Below are 25,055 nucleotides of genomic sequence, written 5' to 3'. Positions count from 1 at the left end.
CAAAAAATAACCAATTGAGGGGAAAAGTCTTCAAATTGAAAGAGATCATCATAAAGTTTGGCTTAGCACCATTGTTCTGACCTGTGAATCTTTTTTCTTTACGTTAGAAATAAAAAATCCTACTCACTTTTTTAACATATTGAAAGAATTGTGGGATTTAGTATGCCAAGTTTGTTTTTCTTTGGTGTTTTCTTTATTGTAAGAATGTTATAGAAGAATAGAAATGATTTCTCCTGGGTCCTCAGCCCATACCCTGGTTAGTTTGGCTAAGAAAGGACAATCAAGCTTGAACCCTCCCTCAGGGCTACATATAGTACCCTATACCTCCAGCACCTTTATTATCAGCCACAGACCTCAGTAATTTATTTTAGAAATGCAAAATTGGTATATAGGGTGAGATGCATGCTTTTTACCTTTCACCCTGCCTTAGGTTTCTCCTCATAACATAATTGGATAAGGAGCAAGGCTCTGGTTAGTTCCCACTCCCCTCCCTCTATATAGAAGAAAATGATCTGGATAGATAACTCTTGGATGAGAGAAGCAGAGACACAAAAAAGAAATGGAAAAACTAAGCCACAGAAAGTCATCTCCCTGGAAGAAGTGGTCTCACTTTCCAGTGGAGTGAGCTGGGGGAGAAGACCCTATTTCCCTGTATCTATCTTCCTCTCAGACTCCATAGGAAACCCAGGTGCCCCAAGTCCCAAAAGCCCAGTGGCTGTGCTGAAAAGATTGATGGGAGTGGAACCATCAGTAATGAGGGTTGATTTCAGTCCAAGACCCTGAAGCAGTTTCACCTACAAGAAGAGAAAAAAACACCAAAATTAGAGGATGATAAAATGTTGGATCTGGAAGGAAAAATATTAGAAAGTTTAGTTTTCCAAATTGTTTTCCTCACCTCTTTTCTGAGGGAAACAGTCTCTCAGGCTAAGTGGAAATTATTAACTAGCCTAGGGTTACATAGCAGAGACTCTGTATACAGGTGTTCCAATGTTCCAATTCTCTTCTACTGTACAGCATCAGGTCACATTAAAAGGACCTCAGGGACTGCCTCTAATCAAATCTCTTTGTTTTACCAGAAGTCCAAAGTCAATTCTTCCACTCGGATGGCAATCAGTGGCAAATTTTCTCCCCTCCCTACCCAAAAGACACAGCCTCTGGCCCTTGGGAAAATCTGTCTGAATCAGGGCAGCAGAGTGGCCTTTGTGTGGCCAGGCCCTCCCTCTTTACCAGATCTTGCTCTTGCCCACCCCTAAGCTGGAACCACTTCCTCCTTCCTTTCTCCCAAATAGCTTACCTGGAGCTCAGGCCCAGCCAGGGCAAGGTCCCGAATAGTGTCCGAACCCAGGGCCTCAGTCATCAACTTGAACTTTTTAACCTCTATTTCTGCCAGTTTCTCCGCCTTGTTCAGTTCCAGTTCTATCTGGGCCTTGTTATAGAGGAGCTCCTGTTCCCTGGCTTTCTGCACCCGAAGTAACTCTGCCTCCTGAAGAAAGGAATGCAGTCAGCCCCCAGGGCCCTAAGGGACAACATAATCGACCACCCTGACCTATCAGTGGCTTGCCCATTGGAAGCAAATACAGAATGGAGAGAGAACAGGCATGATTTGAATGGTGTAGCACAAATACACCTGCCCCAGAAATGCAGAAAAGAGGGCTGATCTCAAGGGATTAGTGTGTCTAGAAAGATTTTAGGCATAAGATATGAATTTTGCTAAGCCTTGAAACAAGTAGAAAGGGCCGTGTCACACCAAATGTATTAGCATGAGCCAAGGCACCAAAGCTGGGAATGAGTTTGAAGGATACAGCAACATTGTGGGGAAAGATGTGTTTCTCTTCCTTCCTTTCATGTTCCCTTCTTCTCTTTGGCTCAGACCAGGCGATCTTTTCTTTAGGATACCCTCTAAAGGTGCTTCCCACTCACCGTTTCTATGGCCAAGGCCTCTGATTTCAGTTTGGCCTGGAGTACGGCTCCTTCTCCTTCAATACGAGCAGCCTCTGCCCGGGATTCTGCCTCTGCCTTAGCAGCCCCAGTGCTTTCCACAGCAGTGCTTGGGAAGGAAAAGTTGGATGAGATTCATGGAAATAATCTTCCATCCTTATTTGACACTTCCTCCCCCTACTGACTAGCTGCTGCTTTCAGTAATTCAAGTTATCATTTACTAACAAGTGCTGGGTGAGGCAACACTGAGAAGGCAAACAAGAACAATAGTTTAGGGTTCAATAAACCCAAAGACCTGGTTCCTTAGATGAGGGCTCACTATCTTACAAAACTGCCAAGAAAACTGGATAGCATCTCCATGATTTCATATGGATGATTGCTATCATATTGCTTGTCTTCTAAGAGAGGCACTGGGGAGAGAGAGAGAGAGAGAGAGAGAGAGAGAGAGAGAGAGAGAGAGAGAGAGTTCTGCATTCAAATTAACAAAACCTATGCATGCTATTATTACTTTTAAAATAAAACATTTCAGTTTTTTTCTTCTTCCTTCTCAAATCCGCCACCCTCCCAGTCAATCAGTTACCAAGTTTTGCCCATTTTCCCACAGCATTCTTTTTTTCTGTGTGAGGGAAAACTGCACAGGGAGAAGCCTGGAGGATCATGATGTCAACAGAAACAGAGAGATTGGGAGAACAAACAGATGGGAAGTCTGATTAGTTCATTTTGGAAAATGAATCTGAGGAATTGGTAAGGGGGTCATTTTGTAATTTTTTTTAGGTTTTTTTTTTTTTTGCAAGGCAAATGGGGTTAAGTGGCTTGCCCAAGGCCACACAGCTAGGTAATTATTAAGTGTCTGAGACCGGATTTGAACCCAGGTCTCCTGACTCCATGGCGGGTGCTTTATCCACTAAGCCACCTAGCTGCCCCTAGGGGGTCATTTTGGGTGGAGATATCAAACAGGCAGCTGGAGCCCAGAAGAGAACAGGGTTAAGTTATACAGAAATGAAAGTAATTCCTATGTCCAAAAGTTGGAGAATAGTGGATTAAATTATGAGATCGTAATGTAATGGAACATGAAGTTGCTTAAAAAAAAAATCAAAGTTTGAAAAAGAAAATCATGGAAAGACTGATGCTAAATAACAGCAGAATCAAAACTTGTATACAACATCAACAATGGTATATATATAAAAAAAAAAGTTAAAGAAAAAGGGCAAAAGGTGGTAGGACTTCTGACAGGCCTAAAAAAAAGGATCCATTGAGATTTTTGCAATAGGTTAGGGGGAGTTCAATAATATTTTTGTCACATCTTTTATATTTTCATTTAATTGTTTTGACTAATGATTAAGCTCATTTTTAAGAACACTGGAGTAACAGAAGGTTGAAAGCTGACAACCAGGTGACATGAGAGGTCTCTATGCATCTCAAGCCTTTCTTCTTCCTCTTCTTTCCTTGTTATTCAATTGTGTCAGACTTGTGACCCTATTTGGGGTTTTCTTGGCAAAGACATTGGAGTGGTCTGCTGTTCTTCAGCTCATTTTACAGATGAGGAAACTGAGGCAGAGGGTTAAGTGACTTGCCCAGGAAGTTCCAAGGCTAGATTTGAACTCAGGGAGATGAGTCTTTCTGACTATAGGCCCAGTTTCCACCTCTTCTTACCTCTGGGCTTCAAGTAGCAGCAACTCCTTTCGAGCTTTCTCAGCTCCGGCTTGGTCCAAGATCTTCTGCCGATCCAGCCGCCCCCGAGCCTCCTGCTCCAGCCTCTGAGCCTCATGTCTGATAGAAAAGGAGATGGGGAGAGACTCTTGTGAGATAGTTGTAGAGGAAAAATGGGAGCCAGGCAGGGCGAGGGACATTGTGGAGGAGGAAGGAAACTGGCATTTCTTATTAAGTATATTCTATATCGTGGGCACTGGGCTAACTCCTTTACAAATGTTCTCTCATTTGATCTTCACAATAAAGTAGGTGCTGGGATGATTCCCATTTTACAGTTGAGGAAATGGAGGTAAAGTGACTTGCCCAAGGTCACACAGCTAGTATATGTTTGAAACTGGATTTGAACACAGGTCTTTTTGACTTCATGGCACCACCTAGCTATCTCAAAGAAGTCTCTAGATGTTAAGTTCCAGGAACCTCAATTTATAAAGTAGTGGGTGCTTATGGACATAAGGTCAGGAAACTGGGAAGTGAAGGGAATGTAGGAAAAGCCATGTGTTCTACTCACTTAGCTGCAGCTTCTTGGGAATTGGTGGTGATCTCAATGGCCAGTTGGACACTTCGCTGCAGGGCATCCCGGGTCCGCTGGTCCACAGGTTCTACAGACTGCACATCCACACTACTGACCACCAGCCCATTCTGAGGAAAGACTGCTCGGTCCCGGAGCTGAGGCAAGGCTGCATCCCCAGGTCCCTTCTGCTCTGCTTCCTCATAACCAAAGACAGACATCCGAATGATGCGAGCTGAATTCTTATGGAAGTCATCAAAGGTGACTGAGGCCACAGTCCCCCGAACCTGGGAGGCAATGGCTTTGCAGGCATCGCCCACAAAGTCTGGCACAGAGAAGAGGCGAGCAGCCTCCTGGGGATCATTCCGGTCTCCCAGTTCAAAGTGCCTTTGGGAAGAGAAAGGGAGAAAAAGGTTCCATCACTTGTCTGGGAATCAGCATCTTTTCACTTTAATTTAGACCCTCATTAGCTCTTGCCTGGACCCTTGCAAAATGATTCTTCCTTATATAAAGTTCCTTCCTACACAAATTCCAGTGCTGTCCTACTATCAGGATAAAATATAATAATGATAGCAACAACAATAATATATTATTTACAGAGGGCCTACTATGTGACAGGCACTGTAATTAACTTTTTAATGTCTTCTACTTTTGTCTGACTCTGACCTTATTCAGATTTAAATAATAAAAAAATAAATAATAAATCTGACCTTATTCAGATTTTTCCTGGAAGAGATACTGGAGTGGTTTGCCATTTCCTTCTCCAGTTCATTTTACAGATGAGAAAACTGAGTCAAAGAGGGTTATATAGCTAGTAAGTGTCCGAGGCCAGATTTGAATTTAGAAAGATTCATTTATCTGATTCCAGGTCTAGTGCTCTATTCACTATGCCACCTAGCTCCCTGGCTGTATTAAGTGCTTTTTACAAATATCTCATTTAATCCTCACAGCAGTGTTGGGAGGTAGGTGCTATTATTATTTGGACTGTAGAAACTGAGGCAAACAGACTTCAAGTGACTTGCCCAAGGTCCCACAGCTAATATGTTTTGAACACAGGTTTTCCTGATGCTAGTCCCAACCAGGACTCTACAGGCACCACCTAACTGCCTATAAATAAATATAAACTCTTTTTGTATGGCTTTTAATATCCTTCATAACTCAGTTTGAAGCTACCTGTCTGATTTCATTACACAATTACTTTCCTGTGCTGTGGTTCAAATGGACCTTCTTGCTGTTCCTCACCCGTAGCACTTGTCTCTTCCCTCCAGGTTCCATGCCTGGAATGCCCTTCCCTTGCTCACCTCTCTGCCTGGTAGACTCCCATTCCTCCTCCCACCCCTCCATCTCCAATGCTGGAGCTGGTACTCTGGGAGGCCCTGAGTCCATGCAAAGCCCTAGTTACCAGTTGTAAGCAAGTTGGAGCTGGAGCCGAGCATGGTCTGCTGTTTCAATGGTGATGACATCAGTAAAGAAATCAGGCCCCAGGAGCAGGCAGAGTGTCCGGCGGGCATGGGGGCGCTTGGGCCGGCCGGCTGAGAGGGATAACACTGTGAACTGTTCCTCAGGGCCTAGGCACACCAGCTCTGGTCCAAACACAACTCTGTGGCACATACAAAGGGTCAGTCAAATAAAGAAATAGCCTTCACAGCCCCGATCCCAGGAATGATGGGAGAAACCAGCTCACTCCCCAACCAGGTAGGACGAGGCTTCTCCATGTTTCCCCTCACCGTGCTTTCTTTGCTCTGTAATCATAGACCTGCACGGCAGCATTGTGGGGCACTCGGTAGCTCACAACTCGAGTCTTATCCCTGGAAGGGAGGAGATCACCCCTTCCTGACTCCTCCATTGCACCCCTGTCTGCCAGAGGGTCATGCCCTTTTCTCAGCAGCTCTTCCACCCCCGGTGGCAGCTCCTTCTCCCACAGTTCTTCATCTTCGGTCAGCATATAGGTTTTACCAACAACAGATCGGACCTAGAGAGGAGAACAAAGTAAAGAAGACATTCTCCAAAGAGGGCAGGGATAAGGAAGTAAAAGAAAAAAAAAACTTTAGCCTACATTGCTCCCTAAATCTAAGAATGTGATCTTATCTAACCTTTTTACTTCCCCCCAGGGCCAGGCACAGTGTTACCTGATAGAACATGAGATGAACTACATAGAACTACATACTTTGCTCTGCTATTAACTCTTAAAACAACTTTGGGCAAATTTCTTCCTTCCTCTGGGCCTCAGTTTCTTCCTGTATACAGAAAACTAAGGGAGGATAAGATAGAAACTAAGTGATTTCTGAGTTTCCCCTTGAACTCTAAAGCCTAGCAAACAGATCTGAAATGCCACCCCTTGACAGCTGAGATCCAACTCATCTTTTAAAGTTCAGTTCAAATACTTTTTTTCATTAAGCCTTCTCCAATTTCTCCCCCATCTGTCATAATCTTCCCCCTGCCCATCTCGTCCTCACATAGCACTGTGCATTCATTTCTCTTAATAAATGTTTAATGAATTCGGTTTAATAAGGACCTACTGTGCAGAACACTGAGCTAAGCCCTAGAAGAGGGATTGTTAAATAAGAAACAGTGTCTGGCCTCCTGAAATTTCCCATCTGGCCATTTAAATTTTCTTATGTGGTCCATAGTAAGCTAGCTCAAGGCAATTCCCAAAGAACAGTGCACCAAACAATATTATGGATTTTTTGAGACTGTCTTCTTATCTCACAACAGTCACTCAGGGCCTGACCACACTGATAAATGGTAACTTTGATCTGCTCCATTTTTCCAAGGATCAGTTCACCCTTCCTTAAGTTAAGTAGCCCATGGCCTGCTGACTCTTGGTTTGGAACCTAGTGTCAACACTTCCTAATCATCTTTAATCCTAGGAGAGCTCAGAACTCCAAAAGTAAAGCAATCTGCCCCAGCCTCAGCCTCCCTAGAAGGGACCACATGTAGCTAAGGATTATTCTTTGTTACAGTTGTTTGTGAGCATATTCGGGAAAAATATAAATTTCAGCCTTAGGTCAGGCTGATATGAGCCAATTTCTAAAAGATTCTAGATCTTTTTTGGGGGGGTGGGGTGGGGTGTGGGGGAGGTGTGAAGCAATGGGGTTAAGTGCCTTGTCTAAGATCATACAGCTAGTAAGTATTAGGTGTCTGAGGCTGGGTTTGAACTTAGGTTCTCCTGTCTCCAGGGCTCTATCCATTGCACCACCTAGCTGGCCCCAGCTCTTTCCTTAAACCAAACCTTAAGTACCAGGATTTCTGAAAAAAAAAAAAAAAACAAAACACAAAACAACAACACATTTCTCTAAACCTTTCTTTATCAATGAACCACCAATAAATGGTACTGAGCTCTCTTCTCAGGCCTTAAGCCTCAACATCTCCTCTGTTACTGTCTTCCTCTTAGTCACTAGGACTAGTTCTCTCTTAGTTATATAGGTACTTCCTCTTTTTCCTACCCTCATCAATCCTATGCAGTCGACCAAAGGAACAGGTTTCTTAGAGTTTGTTTCTAAGGCAGCAGAAAATATGCAGATTTATAAATGATACATCAGGATTGGGGCTGCTAGGTGGCGTAGTGGATAAAGCACCAGCTTTGGAGTCAGGAGTACCTGGGTTCAAATCTGGTCTCAGACATTTAATAATTACCTAGCTGTGTGGCCTTGGGCAAGCCACTTAACCCCATTTGCCTTGCAAAAATATAAAAAAACAAAAACAAAAAAAAATGATACATCAGGATAAAGGTGGGGAGATAGAAAACACAATTTTCCCTGCTGTGTCCTTAAGGGACATGACCATGATATTTTAGATATGGAGAAGGCCATAAGACCAAGACACAGGAAACCCGAGTCAAAGTTTTGACTATCTGAGCGAGTGGTTTATATTCATATACCTTACTCTGCTTAGTATTAGGAACCAGAAAATAATTAGGACAGGGTCTGGCAAAATTATTTGGTGAGAGGGCCACCTTTGGGGCTCTGGATTGACTTTACTCTGGGATCCAGGCATTTTCTCTGGCTGTTCCCCTCCCTCCTCATTTCTGCTCCCAGCTTCCTCTGAGTAGCCACAGGAAGCCCTCTGCCTGATCCCCAATCCTCTTTATTTTCAGCACCTTCCCTCTGTTGATTACTTTCTATTTAACCTGTACAGAGTTTGTTGGTACATAGTCGCTTGCAGGTCGTCACCCCTATTGGATTGTGAGGTCCCCAGGGATAGGACTGTTATCTTTCTTTGTATCCCCCAGGGCTTATTAGCACAGGATCTGGTATACACTGGTGCTTTATAAATGTTACTGAATTAAGATTGGGGTTTGTCACTTATTAGCTGTCTGACTTATTGATTGACCATGAGAAGGTTACCTTTCCATTCTGGGCTTCTGTTTCTTCTTTCAGAATGAGAGAGAATATGTAAAGAGATTCATGAACCTTAAAGGGATATGTAAATTCTAGCTATTATTATATTTATGATTCAGTTCCATATTGCGATTTATAAGGTTCCAGGCTCACCTTGCCAGTCTTGACATCTCTCACATAGATGCCCTCATTCTCATCCAGAGGGATGGACTTCCGTTTTTCTAGCACTTCTACTTTGACTGGGGGGACATATTCCAGGGGTCCCCTAATCAGCCAGCGGTCTCCAGCCCGCCTTTTCTTTCCAGTTTCCCCATCATCTCCTTCCTCCAGGGGCTGTAGAGCCCTCAGGAGAAGTCCTTCTTCTTCTGACAGCACATAGACCTTCTGAATCCCTTTCTCTAAACTCTCTCCAGGCTGAAGGAAGAAGGATTTCTCCCCCTGTAGGGAAAAGACATAAAATCAGGGAACGAATGATTCCTCCTGTACTGTTCACCCCTTCCATACACAGCTCAAGCCAGCCAAACCCATTACCTTCACCACGCGTTTGTGTCCCAACTGGTTCTTGCCATCGAGCCCCACTGGATCCAAGATCACACAGTAGTTCTGTGGCCCCAGGGTGGTGATGTTCACAATTCCAAGCACCTCCTCATAAACATCAGGTACATGGGCTTCGGCTTCCGCCTGGGTGACCAGCCACTCTTCTCCTGTATGATGGTGCAGGCCCCTCACATCCCGGAAGTTCTGGAGGGCCCGGAGGTGCAGGGCTATCTGTGGAGAAGGGAGACAGAAGCTGGAAGGAACTTTGGCCTCTCAGAAAATCAAAAAGGATGGGATCTCCTTAACCAAGACAATAAGAAAATAGGGCAGCCATTTATATAGCTAAGATTTGGAACATTTTGCAATTGATCTCAATTGATCCTCACAACAATCCTGATCATCAACTTCTCCACCAGTCTTTTATTATCCTTCCTGACCTTGATATGATCTCTGATTACTTTACTTCTGATCCAAGAGACTTAGGAAAACTATACTGATATAAAAAGGATTCCCATTTATCCTAATTCCAGGGATGACTCCCCAACACCTGCCAGTCAGGTAAGAATGAGGTTAACTTATTCTTGTGCCACAGACTCCTTTGGGAGTATGGTAAAGCCCATGAACCCCTTCTCTGAATAGGGTTTTTAAATACATAAATTTTTTTAAAAATTTAGACTTAAGGTTAAGAAATTCTTGAAAAAAAAAGGGTTCCACTCCCCTTTTAGTGAGCTTAGAATGATGACTACTCATTTATCCCCACTGACATCCCATTACCCACCCTGCCCCCCAAACCACACTGCCTTGTAGTCTCTCCACCTAGTTTCCTTTAGTCTTTGTAGGGTCTCTCCCATTGCCTCAGAGCTTATGTACCTTGTCTGTGAGGACCACAGCATTGACCACATCCAGAACTTCCTCAAACACACCTGGGAGGTAAGCCCCCACTGAACGTACCAGCCACTCTTCGCCTAAGGAAGGAGAGGGAGAGAGTAAGATAAAGGTTTAAAACTTGGAAAAGCCCTGAAAAGATCATCTCCCTGTATTCTGGTCATGAATGCTCCTCACCAAAATGGACATACCTGGGGCTAGGACTGAGATACTCCTGTCTCTGACAGAAAGGTCCAGCTAACAAATTTCACTCATTATTATTCATTTCTCTTGCTTTCTGATCTCAGCAATATTTTTTTTTGGGGTGATCTTGAACCTTGGGAGAATAATTCCCTTTGAAATGGAGACTTCAAACCTGTCAGTATTTATACATCTTCCAGTCTTCTTCAGATACTTTGCCTTTTTAACTTCAATCACTTGTTCCCATTCTTCCCCTTTCCCACCAAAACTTCCCTTAATAAACACATCTATCCTTCTTTTTCTCCTCCTCCATATCATTGTTTTCTCCCTGCCTCTGGCCCAACTCCCTCCTCTTACCTGTCACTCTCTGACTGCCATTCCGATCCTGAAATTCTTTCCGGGCCCGAAGTCGAAGAGCTTGATTGTGTCGGATCACTGTGGCCTGGATCGTCTCCACCACTTCTACCTCCTTCTGGGGGATGTATGTGCCTGGGAAGTAGGCATGGGAAGTGTGGGGAATATGTTTTGTTTGTTGTTGCTGTTTTATATGGTATGGAAAACTTATCATCATACTTCTTAAATTTAACTTTATGTAACTGGACATTGTTTGAATCTAGAATGTCACCTCACCTCAGTAACTTTCTAAGAATAGTTGGAGGTGGCTACAAGGATTTTAAGTTCCTTTCAGCTCTTGGATCTGTCTACTTGTTTTGGCCCCACCCAAGTTTGTGTTTTGAATTCCCTTTAAGTCTTGGCTTCACTGCCATTTTATTAAACGCTTATATTTGCTGATATCTATCTCCATCAACCTTGCTTTCAAAAGCATATTCATGGGCAGGTGCCCTTGTCTCTGTCTCTCTGTCTCTCTGTCTCTCTGTCTCTCTGTCTCTCTCTCTCTCTCTCTATATCTATATATATATGTAAAAGATAAACCTTCCAGGGAGCCACATCATTTCCTGCTCTCTCTCATCTACCAACTGACCCAATAAATTTCTTCCTAAAAACTATTTTACGTTTTTGTATTTGTTTCCACAACTGACAAAATAAAGGAAAGGGAAAGAACAGGAAAGGTCAGGAGAGGCAAGGGATAGGGAATACTTTCTACCCTACCTTAGGTAGGGTTAAAAACCTCCAGAACAGGGTCAAATTCTATATATGACTATTACAGAGACAAAAGACTTACCAGGTCCTTCAAACAGCCACTCATCTCCTGCTGTTCTTTTGTCCCCATTCTCATCTTGAAAATCAAGTAAGGCCTTAAGATGCAGTGCTGTATTGGGCAAGACTACCTGCAGTGGAGTTATGCCCTAGGAGAGAAGAAGAGAAATCCATGATCCATCTCCGAGGCCCACAGAATTAAGGCTCTCAAAGAACTAGAATGGAGGACCTGAATTTCAAGGTGGGATCCCAGTTTTGGACCTGGACAATCAAGTTCTGCCATCTTCAGAGAGGGTTGAAAAGGGACCTTTAGCAGCAACCCTTCCTTCCATTTCATCTGGGTCTAGTTTTTCTGACACTATTAGTGAAGAATTTTGAAGGGTTATTTTTGTGAATTGATCAGGATCTGAATCTTGGTGCTTCCAATTAAGTATCAGCTTTATGTAACCCTGGATTTGTTGCTTAATCCCTCTGAGCTCAGCTTCTTCCTCTATAAAAAGAGGTTAAGATTCTTGGTTCAGATTAAAAGCTAGTTGGTAAAATAATGGAGCTCTTGGGAGGAACTGTCATCTTAGCTCTAACACTTAGGATAACACATGGGAATACTTTAACATTTTGTTATGCCCTTAATTTTAGGGTGTATTCACCCCTCCCCTCTGGTCTGAGGGCTGCTTTCCACCTTTGATGTTCACCTGATCCATTTAAAACTCTCACTAATGATGCCAAAAGCTGTAGCAGGCATAGTGGCAATCTTTTTTTTTTTTTGTTTGTTATTTTGAAAGCAACAGGGTTAAGTGACTTCTCTAAGGTCACACAACTAGGTAATTATTTATTATCTGAGGCCAGATTTGAACTCAGGTTCTCCTGACTCCAGGGCTGGTGCTTTGTCAGTCAACTTCTAGGGTAAGAAGGCTACTATAGCATGATAAAGTTCAAAAGAATGTTTGAGAAGCAGTTGGAGATAGTAACTGTAGCTCAGTTAGAAAGACTGGGGCTGGATGTACAGACCTTGGAATGCTCTACATTAGTGAAGCTAATTGAATCCCATGAGATCATGATATTAGTAAGATGGTATACAGTAAAAATAAATAAGTCCTAGGACAGATGGGGATACTCATGAAGATGATACAAGAGATCAGCAGAGCATACTGAGAAAGGGTGGTTGCATGGATAGGAAAACATTCAAAACCTTAATACTATCTTAGCCTGCCCTAATAGAAGTGAACTGTCTATATAACTGATTAAGAAAGTGATAGTCTCCCTGTAATCTGAATTAGTTAGACCACATTCGAAATAGTAAATTCAGTTCTGGGTAACACTTTTTAAGACATTCACAAACTGGAGCACATCTAGAAAAGGACGACCAGAGTAGTGAAAAGATTGGAGGACAAAGCAAATGGAAAAACTGATTTTGTTTAGCCTTAGGAAAAGAAAGCACAACTGGAAAAGATGAAAGCTTTCATTCTGATCAATGCAATGACTAATCTCAATCCTAGAGAATTTTTAGCCACAGAGGGAAGAATTGGGAACAAAAAGATGAAAGATATGGGGTAGTAGGTTTTGACCCTAAATAGGGTGTCCCAAAAGTGTTAGTTCAGTCTTATCAATTTCAATTGTTCTAAGACTTTAGAACATCCATAATTTAGACTCAACTAATTTTCTTTGAGGCCTTTCCCTGGAGCTACTAATGCTTTTCTACCTTACAATCTTCCTACACACATGCACACATGTGCACACACACACACACACACACACACACAGACACACACACAAACACACACAAACACACACACAGAGTTACTTTGTATGCAATTTGTATAAATCTATATTGTTGTCATGTTGGCTTCCTGTTTGGACTAGGACCAAATGGCTCACCCATTTGGACTCCAGAGACTCTACTACTGTTCTAGCCTTACACTCACCTTAAATTCCTTTTTCCTCTAAACAGAGTGTAAATGCCTTCCCCTGCCCCCCCCCCAACTTCCAGAATTATCTTACTTGTCTTAGGATGAAAACACCTCAACCCAAATTAACCCCTCTTCATTCTGATCTTTATATCTCACCTATGTAGCACACAGCCTGGCAGACAGCAGGTATTTAATAAATGCTTCTGATTAGATTCAAATAGATGGCTTTTAAGGCCTCATCTCCTTGCTGACACAGTCTATAAGTCAAAGATAACTTTCAATTTAAGCTTTCTGTTTATTTCATGTATCTTATGTTAGGTTCTACAATATCAGTGAGTATCTCCCCAAGATAAAGATACTACAGCACAACTTGATGGAGCAGGTCAGAAACTGGTTAATCAAAACAGTCTAATGTCTTAGAAAGAAAAAACACAGATTCCCCCCCCCCGCCACACACACACACACACACACACACACACACACACACACACACACACACAAAACATACATACACACACTCTATGAGGAGGTAATTGTTTTTTGGTCACATAGAAAATAATAAGATGAAATGTTTTTTCCTGAGAAAAAAACAGGATAATCATGTTAAGTAAGGAGGAGAAAATATGTATTATGGGGAGAGGATGTTTAGAGTAAAATGTATGAAGTACACAATACCTTCAACTCTAACTACATCTATTTTTTGCTGCTATTCTGTCCAGAATAGTCATAGGCTCAAAGGTACCTAATGAGATAGGAAGGACCTTAAATGCCATACTGGTCCAATACTTTCATTTAAAGATGATGAAGTTTAAAAGTAAATGACTTATCTAAGCAACTCAAGTCATGTCCATAAGGAAAACCCACCCAGGGATTTCTTCTTTTCCCAATCCTCTCCTACTTTACCGTATTTAATAATTCTGTAAGTGTAATGTGATCTGTGTCAACAGATGGGTAAAGTGAAATGTTTAAAAGAGCCAACTGAGGGTTGCCATGGCACTCTGTAAGAACTTGGTCCCACAGCAGCCCAGTGAAATCATTTAGTCATTAGTCATTTACAGACAAAGGGGAATACTGGAAATTGTAAGCAAAAATATGGAGGTGAGAAAGAATAAAGGTATTGGAGGAATGTCAAGGTGCAGGAGTGGAGTGGAGATTAGAGTGGGTAGGGCAAGAAGAAATTCCTTGCTAATTCAACTCTATACAACCTAATTTTAGTGTTAGGAGATACCCTACTCCCCCATTCCCCACCCCCACCCAACACCAACTTTCCTTTGTCTTCTAGACCTGGCAGAGCAAGGATATATATAGGAGATATTCTGGGTACCTGTTCCAGCTTCTCCCCTGGGTACAGGGGGAAAGGTTCCTGAGCCAGCCGGATCTCCAGGTCTGCATGTCGAAGTCGTACTTGTCCTGAAACCCCATCAAACTGTACAGAACCTGCTTTATCCCGGGCTACAGGGTTAGCTACAATGCAGTAATGTCGTGGTGGTACTGTCACCATATGTTCAGGGGCAAACAGTATCCTGGGGAATAGAAGGAAAGAATGAAGAGATTGCAAAGACCTTCCCTTCCTCCTCTCACTCTTCTCACCCAGGCAGATATATACCTTCTTCCTGCCCACACACTGGCTTGAGAAAAGTATCCCTCCCACCTGGAAATAAGGACAGATGAATGATCTGGAGAGGGTTTAGCCAGATCAATAAGCATTTCTAACCTTCTCATGCCCAGATCTTCCTTTTTTCCATCTCTTTCCTTGTCAGGACACAGTGTTTCCTTAATTCATACTGACCTTTCATTGTCCTGCCGGATGTAAGTCTTGGGTCCAACTTCCACACGGGACACATTGCTATTCTGGTCAAGCACATGGATGAAGTGGTATGGGGGTATTCGAATGATGGAATCGCCTTTATTTGCCATGGTGATTTCAGAATGAGGAGTGGTTAATATAGGATCCCTGGTATGGAGGAAAAAAGAACACAAATGAGTGATAGGGAAGGGGCTGCTGGGAGCAGAGGGAAAAAAATGAAGGGAGGAAGAGAACCGAATAGAAAAGCTTGAAGTAAAAAGGGTTTAAGGCTCCGGGGAAACTTCTGTTGCTTCCCTTTTTAACAAAAAAGCAACAAAACAAAAATAAAAGGCAACTAGGTGGTACAGTGGATAGAACACTGGCCCAGGAATCAGGAGGCCCTGGATTAAACTCTGGCCTCAGACACTTACTGTGTAACTCTGATTTAGTCATTTAACCTCAACTGCCTCAAAAGCAAAATAAATAACTTCATACTGTTTAAGGTCTCTTTCTTCCCCAGTACCTCCTCAATTGGCATTAAGGTTTTTAAGAATTCAAGATATCTATCTTTAAGACTTAAAGGCTGTTGGGGTGGCTAGGTGGCACAGTGGATAAAGCACTGGCCCTGGAGTCCGGAGTACCTGAGTTCAAATCCGGCCTCAGACACTTAATAATTACCTAGCTGTGTGGCCTTGGGCAAGCCACTTAACCCCATATGCCTTGCAAAAAAAACTTAAAAAAAAAAAAGACTTAAAGGCTGTCATATGAAATGCTATGGATTAAGCTTGCTTTGCTTGCCTCACAAGGGAGGAATGAGTAACCTCAGGTATTAGATGCTTCAACGAGAGTTTAGTTTAAGTAAAAACTCCCTAACAATTAAGAATTACTCAAAAGAGGAATAGATTGTTGCAGGAGGTAAGAGAATATTTCTTCCAGTGGATGAATGTTGGTCAGGGATGCCATCTGGAAAATTCTGTTCACGTATAGATTGGACCAGATGACCACTGAGATTCCTAACAATCCTAGGATCCTAGGCTCTCTCCTAATCCTATCCTTAGGAAATGTCAATTATAATTTTTTAAAAATTTTATTTATTTAAGGAAATGAGGTTAAGTGACTTGCCCAAGATCCCACAGCTAGGCAATTATTAACTGTCTGAGGCTGGATTTGAACTCCAACTCTGGTCCTCCTGAATCTAGGGCTTGTGCTCTATCTACTGTGCCACCTGGCTGCCACCTAAGTTTTTAAAATAATAAAACTATAAAAAATCCTTCTCTAATGTCTTATTTTATAGAGGTGATCCTGGTTCTTTAAGGGTTTTATCAATAAATCTTAAATTCTGGCAGGCTCTACTATATTAGAAAGGCTTCCAGTACAGTTTTTGGTGACTGAGTACCATATAGAGAGGCTCATCACCAACTGGTTGCCTTATAGGTGATAAGATTCTCTGGCAAAAGCAACCTTGAAAGAAAAAACAAACAATGGTCCTCAGTCTTGTGTGACCCCACAGAAATGCCCATAGAGTGGTAGAAAAGGAGGCAGAAGGTTCTGAAAAACACAATCTTTAAACTTAAAAAGAGGAAGTCAACAGTAGATAATTCTAAATGTGGGATTTTGTGTCCAATGGTCAATGACAAATATAATCAAATAAAACAAGAGGGCAAAAGAGTTAAGTTAAATGGGAAGGAAGGTTCATGTATTCTTCTTGGAAAGATAAAGGAATCAGAAGAAATTGTTTCATCAGGTGCCCAAAGACAACTACAAATAAAAATTTCATGGGATACTTGGCCATGTCATCATCTTGCGGATGTTCTTAATGACCATAAGAAAAAAAAAAGGATCATTTAGACAGTGATGTAACTGATACATTGACACCCATTATGAAAGGTGAACTTCAAACCAAGCCAACAGAAATTTCATACTTAGGGATTTCATTGTAAAAGTAGGCACCGAGAAGGATGGCAAAAATAAGATAGCGTTCAGGTATGAAGAAATTAAAAAATTAACTATATCCTATTCTGAAAACTCAGACCAGTGTATTATCATGAATGTTCTGTTCCATATAGAAATGGAAAGGTGTTGGACATGACAGATAAACATCACAAAAATGAAAAGTTGACTTCCAACAGGAGACTGAGTTTCACCTGAATGCCAGAAGAATTTTCTTAGTAGTGCCAATTATAATGTGGCATGACTACCAAGAGCTCCTTCTTTCCTATATCTCAATAAAGAAGGTAATTCCCTTCTTATTGAAGCTAATGGCTTTTAACTGATCTTGCTTGAATAGATGTATCAGTTTACCTTTACTAAATTTATGCATAATAATCTGCAATGTTGCTAAAGTTGTTAATTATTTCAACTAGTTTTTAAAAATTAATTTTCTAGGGTTCCCTAAGTATATCATCATATCATCTGCAAAAGGTGATGGTTTGTTTCCTCAATGCTTATTTTTATTTCTTTAATTTCTTTTTTCTTGACTTATTGCTGTAGCTAGAATTTCTAGTACAATACTAAATAATAATGGACACCCTTACTTCACTCCTTATGCTTTTGGGAAGGTTTTTACATTATAGATAATACTTGCTTTTGATTTGAAATAGCTACTACCTTTTTTTTTGAACTTTTTAAATGGGTGTTATATCTCATCAAAGGTCTTTTCTGCATCAATAATCATGATTTGTGTTTATTGTTATATGCCGATAATTTTCCTAATATTGAACCAACTCTTTATTCCTGGTAAAAAGAAAAAAATCTTACCTGGACATAGCAGTGGAACTTTGTGATACAGTGCTAGTATTTTATTTAAAAATTTTGCATCTATTTATATTAGGGAAAATGATCTATAGTTCTTTTTTTTTTTTCTCCCTCACACATTTGTGTCTTGAAAGGAATTTGGTAAGACTCCTTCTTTACCTATTTTTCCAATAGTTGTTGCTTAAATGTTTGGTAGAATTCATTGGTGAACTCATCTGATCTTGGGGATTTTTTTCTTAGGGAGCTCACAGATGGCTTGTTTAATTTTTTTTTTTTAAGATAGGGTTCTTTAAGTATTTTATTTCCTCTTCTCTTAATCTGAGCAGTTTATTTTTTGCAAATTGCTTTAATTTCATCTTCATTGGTGGTGCATTCACCCTATCCATTTTTATTACTGGTAGTTATTTCATTTTTTAGGTCAAATTAACCAAAGGTTTGTCTTTTTTTCCCATAAAAACCGGCTCCTAGTTTAATTAGTTCAATGGTTTTCTTTCAATTTTATTAATTTCTCTTTTGATTTTCAGGATTTCCATTTTGATGTTTAATTGGAGATTTTTAATTTGTTTATTTTTTTGTTTTCATTTTTAATTGCACACCCAGTTTCTGTTCTTTCTATATTTAGAGATTTAAACTTTCCCCCCAAATATTGCTTTGGTTGCATCCCAAAAAAACAGAATAGAAGTGTCCTGGAGAGACAAACGAGTTAGAGTTGGGTTGATCTCTGGAGTTCCTTACCTGTTCTATTATCAAAGAGACAAAAAATAGGTCTTACTTCCTTACTTTCTCTCCTCCAGAGAAATACATCCTTAACACCAAAATAACCTTAGGCACAATTGGTGGTTCAAGAAAGGAGAATAGAATAGTAAAAGATGGCTGAATCTGTTTTTGCTACTTGCTCACTTGACCTAACCCCGCCCCCCCCACTTCTGTTTTCTCATCTCCACAATGAAGGGGTTTAATTAGCTGACCTCTAAGGTTTTCTTTTTCTTTCCCCCAGAACCAAATCTATACTCACAGGTCACTTCTTTTCCAAGTCTTCAGTGGTTCCATATTGGTCAAGGCTGGATTACTTCTGTTAATCAAGGCCTTTCACCATCTGGCACCAGCCTTAGCCTTCACTACAGTCTCTGCCCAACATACTCACTACTATACCATTGCTTATACTATTTTCTCTGCCCTTTCTTGACTGTTATATTCCTCCTCTTTGGATCTCACATGGTCCTTGATACTTTTGTTAGTGTATTTTTAATGAAATATTGTCTCTTTTTAGAGACATGTAGCCCTATATGTGATATTAAAGTTCACAGGCTCATAGATTTATTATTATTGAAAAGGACTTCTGAGGCCAGTAAATCCAACCCCTTTATCTGATAAGTGAGACACAAAGGATGTGGTAATTGAGTCAACCACGATGAAGCCATCTTGTGACTCAATTGAGATCTGGCTCACTTCTCTTTTTATTCAATTACAGGTTTAATTCAGTTTCTATCTTGTGAGAAAATTTCATTGCATTATTTAACTCTAATCCTTCTTGGCGGGGAATCTGGACTACCATGACCTGCTGCTCAGAAGGACCTAGGTTATGCTGACCAGAAACCCAGTAAGATCTGAAGATTATACATCTAATACAAATCACAACATTGGCCCAATACCACTCCATGAGTTACTGTTTCCTTGTTCCTTTGACTGAATAGAGACACTCGGGGAGTTGGGAAAACCTCTTTTCCAGATTTCAGGAAATTACACCTGTTCTATCTCCTCCATCTAACTCGGAAAGTCCCTTATCTTTTGTCCAATTAGATTCTGTATCCCAGTTTATATGCAAGTTTTCTTTTAATGCATCAAAAGTCATCTCCTCCTGGATTCAGGGTCTAGTGACACAAGCTTAAGAGGTCTGGTCCCTTTGCTGTACTTAATAAATTGATATACTTGGGAGTTGAATCTTTGTCTCTGCAGCTATTTTACATTTCACCCATGATAGTTGTTTTAGTGAAACTAGTCAGATGAGAAAAGACTCTGACTCCTGGGATAGCATCTTAACAGAAATGTAAAATTAGAGGGAGCAGAGAAGGCTTCCAGAGGAGTTCCTATTATCATAATGGATCAGTTATAGAAATTGTATTAAGTGAAATCTCCCATTCATCTCCATCTAAGGCTGATTTAAAGCCAGGTGTAAGATGAGGATTTTAGGTCAGGTGACTGCTAAAATCTATGGGTATATATAAAGCCTGTCCAGTGTCCTCAGGTCCCAGGGTCCCAGTCTTCCTTCCCCTTAGGAAAAGTGCTGTCCAATTGCCAAAATGATGCCCCCCCCCCCAATCAGTCCTCTCTTTAACAGAGCTGGAGCTCTTTGGAGCTCAGTGCATTTTTCCTTAGTCCCGCTGACCCCAAAGGGAAGGTGGTCCCAAAGGACAGATAAGAGGCCAAGATGGGATGGCACTAAATGGGTTTCTTAAGAGCTAGGGAATGCCCTGCCTAGTTCTAGGCAAGAGGAGAATGCCCTTCTATCATAAATCCTGGGACGGGTACTTTCATTTGCTCAGATTGCTGTCAAAGGCCCTTTCTGAAACTCAAGAGGGTTACTAGGGAAAAATGCTATTAATGCCTAACAACTACCCCAAAGATGACTTTCCTCTTGATTTAAAATTCTTCTGACTTAAAGTTTACTCCCATACTGTAGAGGAAGAGCTATTCCCTTCAAGGAATAGGACCTGTCACAAAGATTAGCCTAGGTTCACAAAGCTAATAAATGACTGAAACATCCTTAAGACCTCCTGTCTTCTATCTCCATCTGTCTACTGGACACCTTCTCCCATAGAGAACAAGATAAACTGTCACTGATACCTTTTGTCCCTCTTGTACAATCAGTACTGTCTCCTTTCACATCTACCACTCAGTGCAGATCCTCATCATCTGAGCTACTGCTTCCTGGTCGGTCTCCCTGATTCAGTCTCTTCCCACTCTAGTTCACCCTGCACTCAATCACAAAACTTTGAAAATTTGACCATGTTACTCTCCCTACCCACCACCAAATCTAATGGCTCCTACATCTGTTTAACTTTTTTTTTTTTTTGCTTTTTGCAAGGCAATGGGAATAAGTGACTTGCTTAAGCTCACACAGCTAGGTAATAATTAAGTGTCTGAGGTCAAATTTGAACTTGGGTCCTCCTGACTCGGGGGCCAGTGCCTCTCTGACTTTTAAAGACCTTTACAAACTTGCTTCCTGATTTTCTAATCTTTATTCGCTTCCATTTAACTCTAAAAAATTCAGTAGACAATGGCCTCTTTGCTATTCCTTGCACAAAATACTCATCTCCCAAATTTGTGCTTTTTCCTCGGCTTCCTGGGATTGTCTGATAATATACCATTTTTCTTTGGCTCTCTCTCCTGGCTTCCCTAAAAGTCTCAGCTCAAATCTCACCTTCCACAGGTTGGTCTTTCTCAGTCCTCCTCAATTCTACCTCCGATTTACCCTGTATATAGTTTTTAATGCTATCTCCCCTTGGGAGCCCCTGAAGAGTGAGGGGATCCCTGGGCCTTGGTATTGAGTACAAAGTACTGGTATATAGTAGGCAATTTAATTGTAAATGTTTCCTGATTTCAAGTCCACTTCCTTATTGCTTCTGCTGACTCAGCTCTCTCTTGATCTAGTACACACAATAGATGCTTTCTTTACTCAACTTTTGTTGAAAGGTCCATGAACTACTTGTTTACAGCTTTCCTTTGGAAGGGATTACATCCTATTAAATATCTTTTTGATCTCTGCATCCATAATAGGTACTTTGGGGGCATCTGTTGAATAAATGAATGCTGGGAGCGTTTATGTCAAAATGCTTTTCTTCCTGAGGGCTGGTTTCCATTTGGGTTAATCAACAAATAATTATAATAGCCAGTAAAAGCTATCATTTCGAACGTGTGACAGCTAACCAGAACCCTCTGAGGAAGGAGGAATGAATGGAGTGTGATAGAAGCAAAATGACTTGGCCCATATTACCGGGCCACCACGGGTCTGAGGGTCAGGTCTGAAACTGGAAGTCTCCAGCTCCGCCCACAGTACTCCTGTGGAGGAAGAGGGGACTGACAAGGAGCGGACAACTCTGGAGAAACCAACTGAGGGGTCTGAGGGCCAGGACTAGGAGTCACAAACCCGGGAGCAGGGCTCTTGGCTCTTCTTTAGCTTTCCTTTTCTGCACTCAAAAGAAAGTGATTCTCTCTAAGGCTCCTCCCAGCATCCAGTTACAGGCTTTGCGAAGGCCCAGCCCTTTAGCTCCCAGTTTACTCTAGGCCAGTCCACGGAGTCGAGGTGGAGCAACCTAATTAGAAGGGTGGGGCCCGGGGACACACATTCCCCGGAGGGCTCGGATCCCGAAGGCAGGCCTCGGGGAGACAGAGGGAAAAGAAACACGTAGGAAGCACAAGCTTTCCTCTTATCACACAGAACTGGTAGAATGCAGTGATAAAAACTGGATTAGTGAAAGTTCTCCATCATCCCCATCTAGAACTGATTTGAGACCGGGTGCAAGATGGGGAGGACTGCTAACAGGGGGTCCTTAGGTCCCAGAATCAGAGTCGCCCTCCCCCTGGGCCCAGCTGATCCCCAGTCTCGGCAGAGGGCAGAGCAGGAGCTCTTGGGGGACGGGGCGCTCCTCAGTCCCGCCGGCCCCGGGGCGGGGAGTGGATCCCCAAGGACAGACGAGGGAGCGGGGCGCAGGCAGGGCCCTCCGGCTCTTCCAGCACGGGCCCCGGCTAGGGCAGGGCCCCTGGGATCTGGCTTACATGTCGGGCCTTCTCCGGGGCCCCCAGAGCCTCCCCCACCCGTTCAGGGGCCGCTGGTCGGCGGGGCGCGGGGGTACTCACAAGGGGGTCCCGCCGGCCGCCGCCTCACGCCCGACTCTCGGAGCTCACCCCGCACCCCCGCCGTAAGGACTTCCCGGCAGCCCGGGCCGGGGGCGGGCCCAGGAGGGGCGGGCCCGCGGGGGGCGGGGGGCGGCGCCCCGCCCCGCCCGGCCCAGGGGGATCCGGCCCCGCCCCGCCCGGCCCCACGCGAGGGTGCCCTGCGCGGACGACGGCGCGGTGCGGGGTAGCCGCAGTCTTTATTTGGACACCAAGACCGGCACAAGCCCCGCTGGGGCGCACGGAGGCCCTCAGTGCCAACCACAGGCGGGGGGCTGCGGAGGGGAGCCCCCCCCGGTCCCTCAGTATTTCCTCTGCCTCAAGAAGAGGCCCCCCCCGGTGGGCCGGACCGGAGTGCTGGAAGGCGAGGGCTCCTCCGAGTCCAGGCTGAAGAGGTCCCGGCCGGTGCGGAGGATCTGCTCCTCCAGCTTCTTGTGCCGCTTCATGTCCGACAGCACCTTGTCCAGGCGGGCCTCGCGCTTCTGGCTCCGGGCCGAGCTCCCTGGAGGGGGCACGGGGCGGGAGGGCTGAGGACCCCGCGCCCCGCCGGACTTGGGGGGCGGGGGGGACGCGCGCTCCCTCGGAACCCCCCGCCCGCCCCTCCTCTCCTGGGGCCGTACCTGGGGTCCGCCTCCGGTCAATCAGAGAATCCTTGGGCGTCGTGGGCTCATCATCAAAGTCAAATTCTGTGGGCACGTGAGGTCTGGGGCGGGGAAGAGAGGGCGGCGGTGGGGAGCTGCCTCCACTCAGGACCCCTTTTCCCCCCAGTTTGCTTTCTGGGGTGCTTTCTCTTAATCCCAGCCCCTTAATCCCCCTGCGCTGCTTTCCATTCTCTGGCCTGCGTGGCCGGGCCTTTTCTCCTACTTTCTCTGTCAAGTGAGACAGACTGTTGGGCCTGCGGTCTAGGGGGCCTAGGGCCCTGGATAACGTCACTACCCCTCACCTGTAAAGCGGGGGTCACCAACTGCACCTGCTCCCTTGCGGAGGAAACGTTTGCCAAGGCCACAGGTGCTCCACGAGCCACCTGCACCCTGCGCCCGGGCCTTTCCCTCCTGCCCCTTGTCCCCCGGGCGCTGCCACTCACTTTTCTTCCTCCTCCTCCTCTGCCTCAGGCTCTTCGTCTGACTTCTCCTCCTCACTCTGGACCTCCGGGGTGGGGGGCCTTCGGGGCAGAACCTCAGCCTGGAGCTCCAGGGTCCCGCGGGTGGCCAGCAACTCGTAGAGCCTTCTTATTTCGGCGGGGGGCGGCATCCAGGGCGCCCCATCCTGGGGTAGCTCGAGCTCTTCATCACTGCAGGGCACACACCAGTCCCCCTTGCCGTCCTCCTCGTCCTCCTCGTCCTCCTCGTCCTCGGACGTACCGGCCGCCTCCCCGCGGGCCTCTTCCAGGGCGGGCTCCTCCGTTTCCACCTCCACCTGGACTTCCTCTCCGGCCCGCTCCCTTCCCTCCTCCTCCTCCTCCTCCTCCTCCTCCGCCCCCGGGGCCGGGTCAGTCCGGGCCGGGGCCCCCGCAGCAGGGTCCTCCACGTTCAAGGCCTCCAGGCCGCAGGTCACCTCCCCTTCCCCGGGCTCCGCCGCGGCCCCGGCCGCCGCCAAGGCCTCCATGGCCCCGGAGCTGCGGGGGAGGAAGCCCCAGGTGACTGACAGCCGGGGGGCCCCGGGGCTCCCCACCCCCGAGCCGGGCATCTGAGGGGGGCTGCAGGCTGGCAGCGCGCGGCCACCCCCCCCCGCCCCCCGAGCTCCCCACCTCCGTTCCCCCCTCGGCCCGGGACCCTCCCCCGGCCCTCAGAGCTGACACGGGGCCACGGGCCCCCACTCAGGAAGCCGTGTGGGGCGGGGAGGCCACACACCTAGGCGGGGCGGCGTCTCCTGCCTCTGCCCCCTCTGCCCCCTCTGCCCCCGGGTCGGGCACGGACCGGACCGGGAGAGTTCGCGCGCGCGCTTTTCCCACGTTAGCTCCGCCCCCTCCCCGCTCTGTCGCATCGGCTGCGGCGCGCGCATCCACACGGGTGCCCGCGAAGTCGCTCTCGGGACCACCCCCCACGGCCACGCTTTGTCCACCCGCGTTCCTGTTCCTCGAGCTGGGACAGCCGATACGCTTTCAGGCTCCGTAGCCGAACCCACCCCTTCCTTACCTCCCCGTGCCGACCACTGTAGGCGCATGCGCCTGGAGCAGGACGCGAGGCCTCCCCCAGGGGAAAACCCTATAATTCTGCCAGTCTGGCGTCTGCCAGGAGTTAAGATGGCCGCCAAAGCCGCGCATGCGTACTGCGCCAACATCCTTGGCATAGGCATCTCCCGCCCCCCCCGCCCCCGCTCCTCTTCCACCCTCCCCGCTCCTTCCCAGCCACGACTTCACCTGGGCTGGGTGTCTTGAGGGTCTTGAGAGAGGGGGCGCCCACACCAGTCTCCCCATTTTTTTCTTACTCCGCTTTAGGCCTGGCAAAGCGCCCTCCTGA

General features: G+C 44.9%; 2 protein-coding genes across 5 annotated transcripts; both read right to left on the bottom strand.

Annotated features, from left to right (window-relative positions):
* Positions 1 to 155: 155 nt before the first annotated feature.
* On the bottom strand, positions 156 to 25,055 carry MVP (major vault protein). 3 transcript variants are annotated; one of them, XM_074197297.1, is made up of 15 exons: positions 24,956 to 25,055; positions 14,953 to 15,117; positions 14,488 to 14,686; positions 11,282 to 11,405; positions 10,456 to 10,587; positions 9,904 to 9,998; positions 9,028 to 9,264; positions 8,650 to 8,934; positions 5,884 to 6,128; positions 5,559 to 5,756; positions 4,157 to 4,543; positions 3,592 to 3,708; positions 1,921 to 2,047; positions 1,295 to 1,483; positions 156 to 794 (listed from the first exon to the last, which is right to left on the bottom strand). In XM_074197297.1, the coding sequence occupies exons 2-15, from the start codon at positions 15,078 to 15,080 to the stop codon at positions 642 to 644; spliced, it is 2,616 nt and encodes an 871-aa protein (XP_074053398.1). In that variant the 5' UTR covers positions 15,081 to 15,117; positions 24,956 to 25,055; the 3' UTR covers positions 156 to 641. The 3 variants fall into 3 exon arrangements, with proteins under 3 accessions (XP_074053398.1, XP_074053396.1, XP_074053397.1); XM_074197295.1 differs by lacking the exon at positions 24,956 to 25,055 and adding an exon at positions 22,561 to 22,647; XM_074197296.1 differs by lacking the exon at positions 24,956 to 25,055 and adding an exon at positions 21,851 to 22,435.
* On the bottom strand, positions 22,720 to 24,491 carry PAGR1 (PAXIP1 associated glutamate rich protein 1). 2 transcript variants are annotated; one of them, XM_074197299.1, is made up of 4 exons: positions 24,447 to 24,491; positions 23,681 to 24,211; positions 23,217 to 23,299; positions 22,720 to 23,098 (listed from the first exon to the last, which is right to left on the bottom strand). In XM_074197299.1, the coding sequence occupies exons 2-4, from the start codon at positions 24,199 to 24,201 to the stop codon at positions 22,899 to 22,901; spliced, it is 804 nt and encodes a 267-aa protein (XP_074053400.1). In that variant the 5' UTR covers positions 24,202 to 24,211; positions 24,447 to 24,491; the 3' UTR covers positions 22,720 to 22,898. The 2 variants fall into 2 exon arrangements, with proteins under 2 accessions (XP_074053400.1, XP_074053399.1); XM_074197298.1 differs by lacking the exon at positions 24,447 to 24,491 and having other exon boundaries at positions 23,681 to 24,307.

This window comes from Macrotis lagotis, chromosome 8, assembly GCF_037893015.1.
Source record: "Macrotis lagotis isolate mMagLag1 chromosome 8, bilby.v1.9.chrom.fasta, whole genome shotgun sequence".
In the NCBI taxonomy this organism is placed as follows: domain Eukaryota; kingdom Metazoa; phylum Chordata; class Mammalia; order Peramelemorphia; family Peramelidae; genus Macrotis; species Macrotis lagotis.
Note: the sequence above shows the minus strand (reverse complement) of the source record. Positions and strands in the feature narration are given on the sequence as shown.

What these genes read in the sequence shown, in the direction of transcription:
- MVP (XM_074197297.1), bottom strand. Translation starts at nt 15,080, where the DNA reads ATGGCAAATAAAGGCGATTCCATCATTCGAATACCCCCATACCACTTC. An exon ending in CTGTGGTCCTCACAGACAAG is followed by an intron (nt 9,265 to 9,903) that starts GTACATAAGCTC and finishes CCTTCTCCACAG; the next exon opens with ATAGCCCTGCACCTCCGGGC. An exon ending in GACACAAACGCGTGGTGAAG is followed by an intron (nt 8,935 to 9,027) that starts GTAATGGGTTTG and finishes TTTTCCCTACAG; the next exon opens with GGGGAGAAATCCTTCTTCCT.
- PAGR1 (XM_074197298.1), bottom strand. Translation starts at nt 24,282, where the DNA reads ATGCCCGGCTCGGGGGTGGGGAGCCCCGGGGCCCCCCGGCTGTCAGTC. An exon ending in GAGGAGGAGGAGGAAGAAAA is followed by an intron (nt 23,300 to 23,680) that starts GTGAGTGGCAGC and finishes TCCCCGCCCCAG; the next exon opens with ACCTCACGTGCCCACAGAAT. An exon ending in TGACCGGAGGCGGACCCCAG is followed by an intron (nt 23,099 to 23,216) that starts GTACGGCCCCAG and finishes TGCCCCCTCCAG; the next exon opens with GGAGCTCGGCCCGGAGCCAG.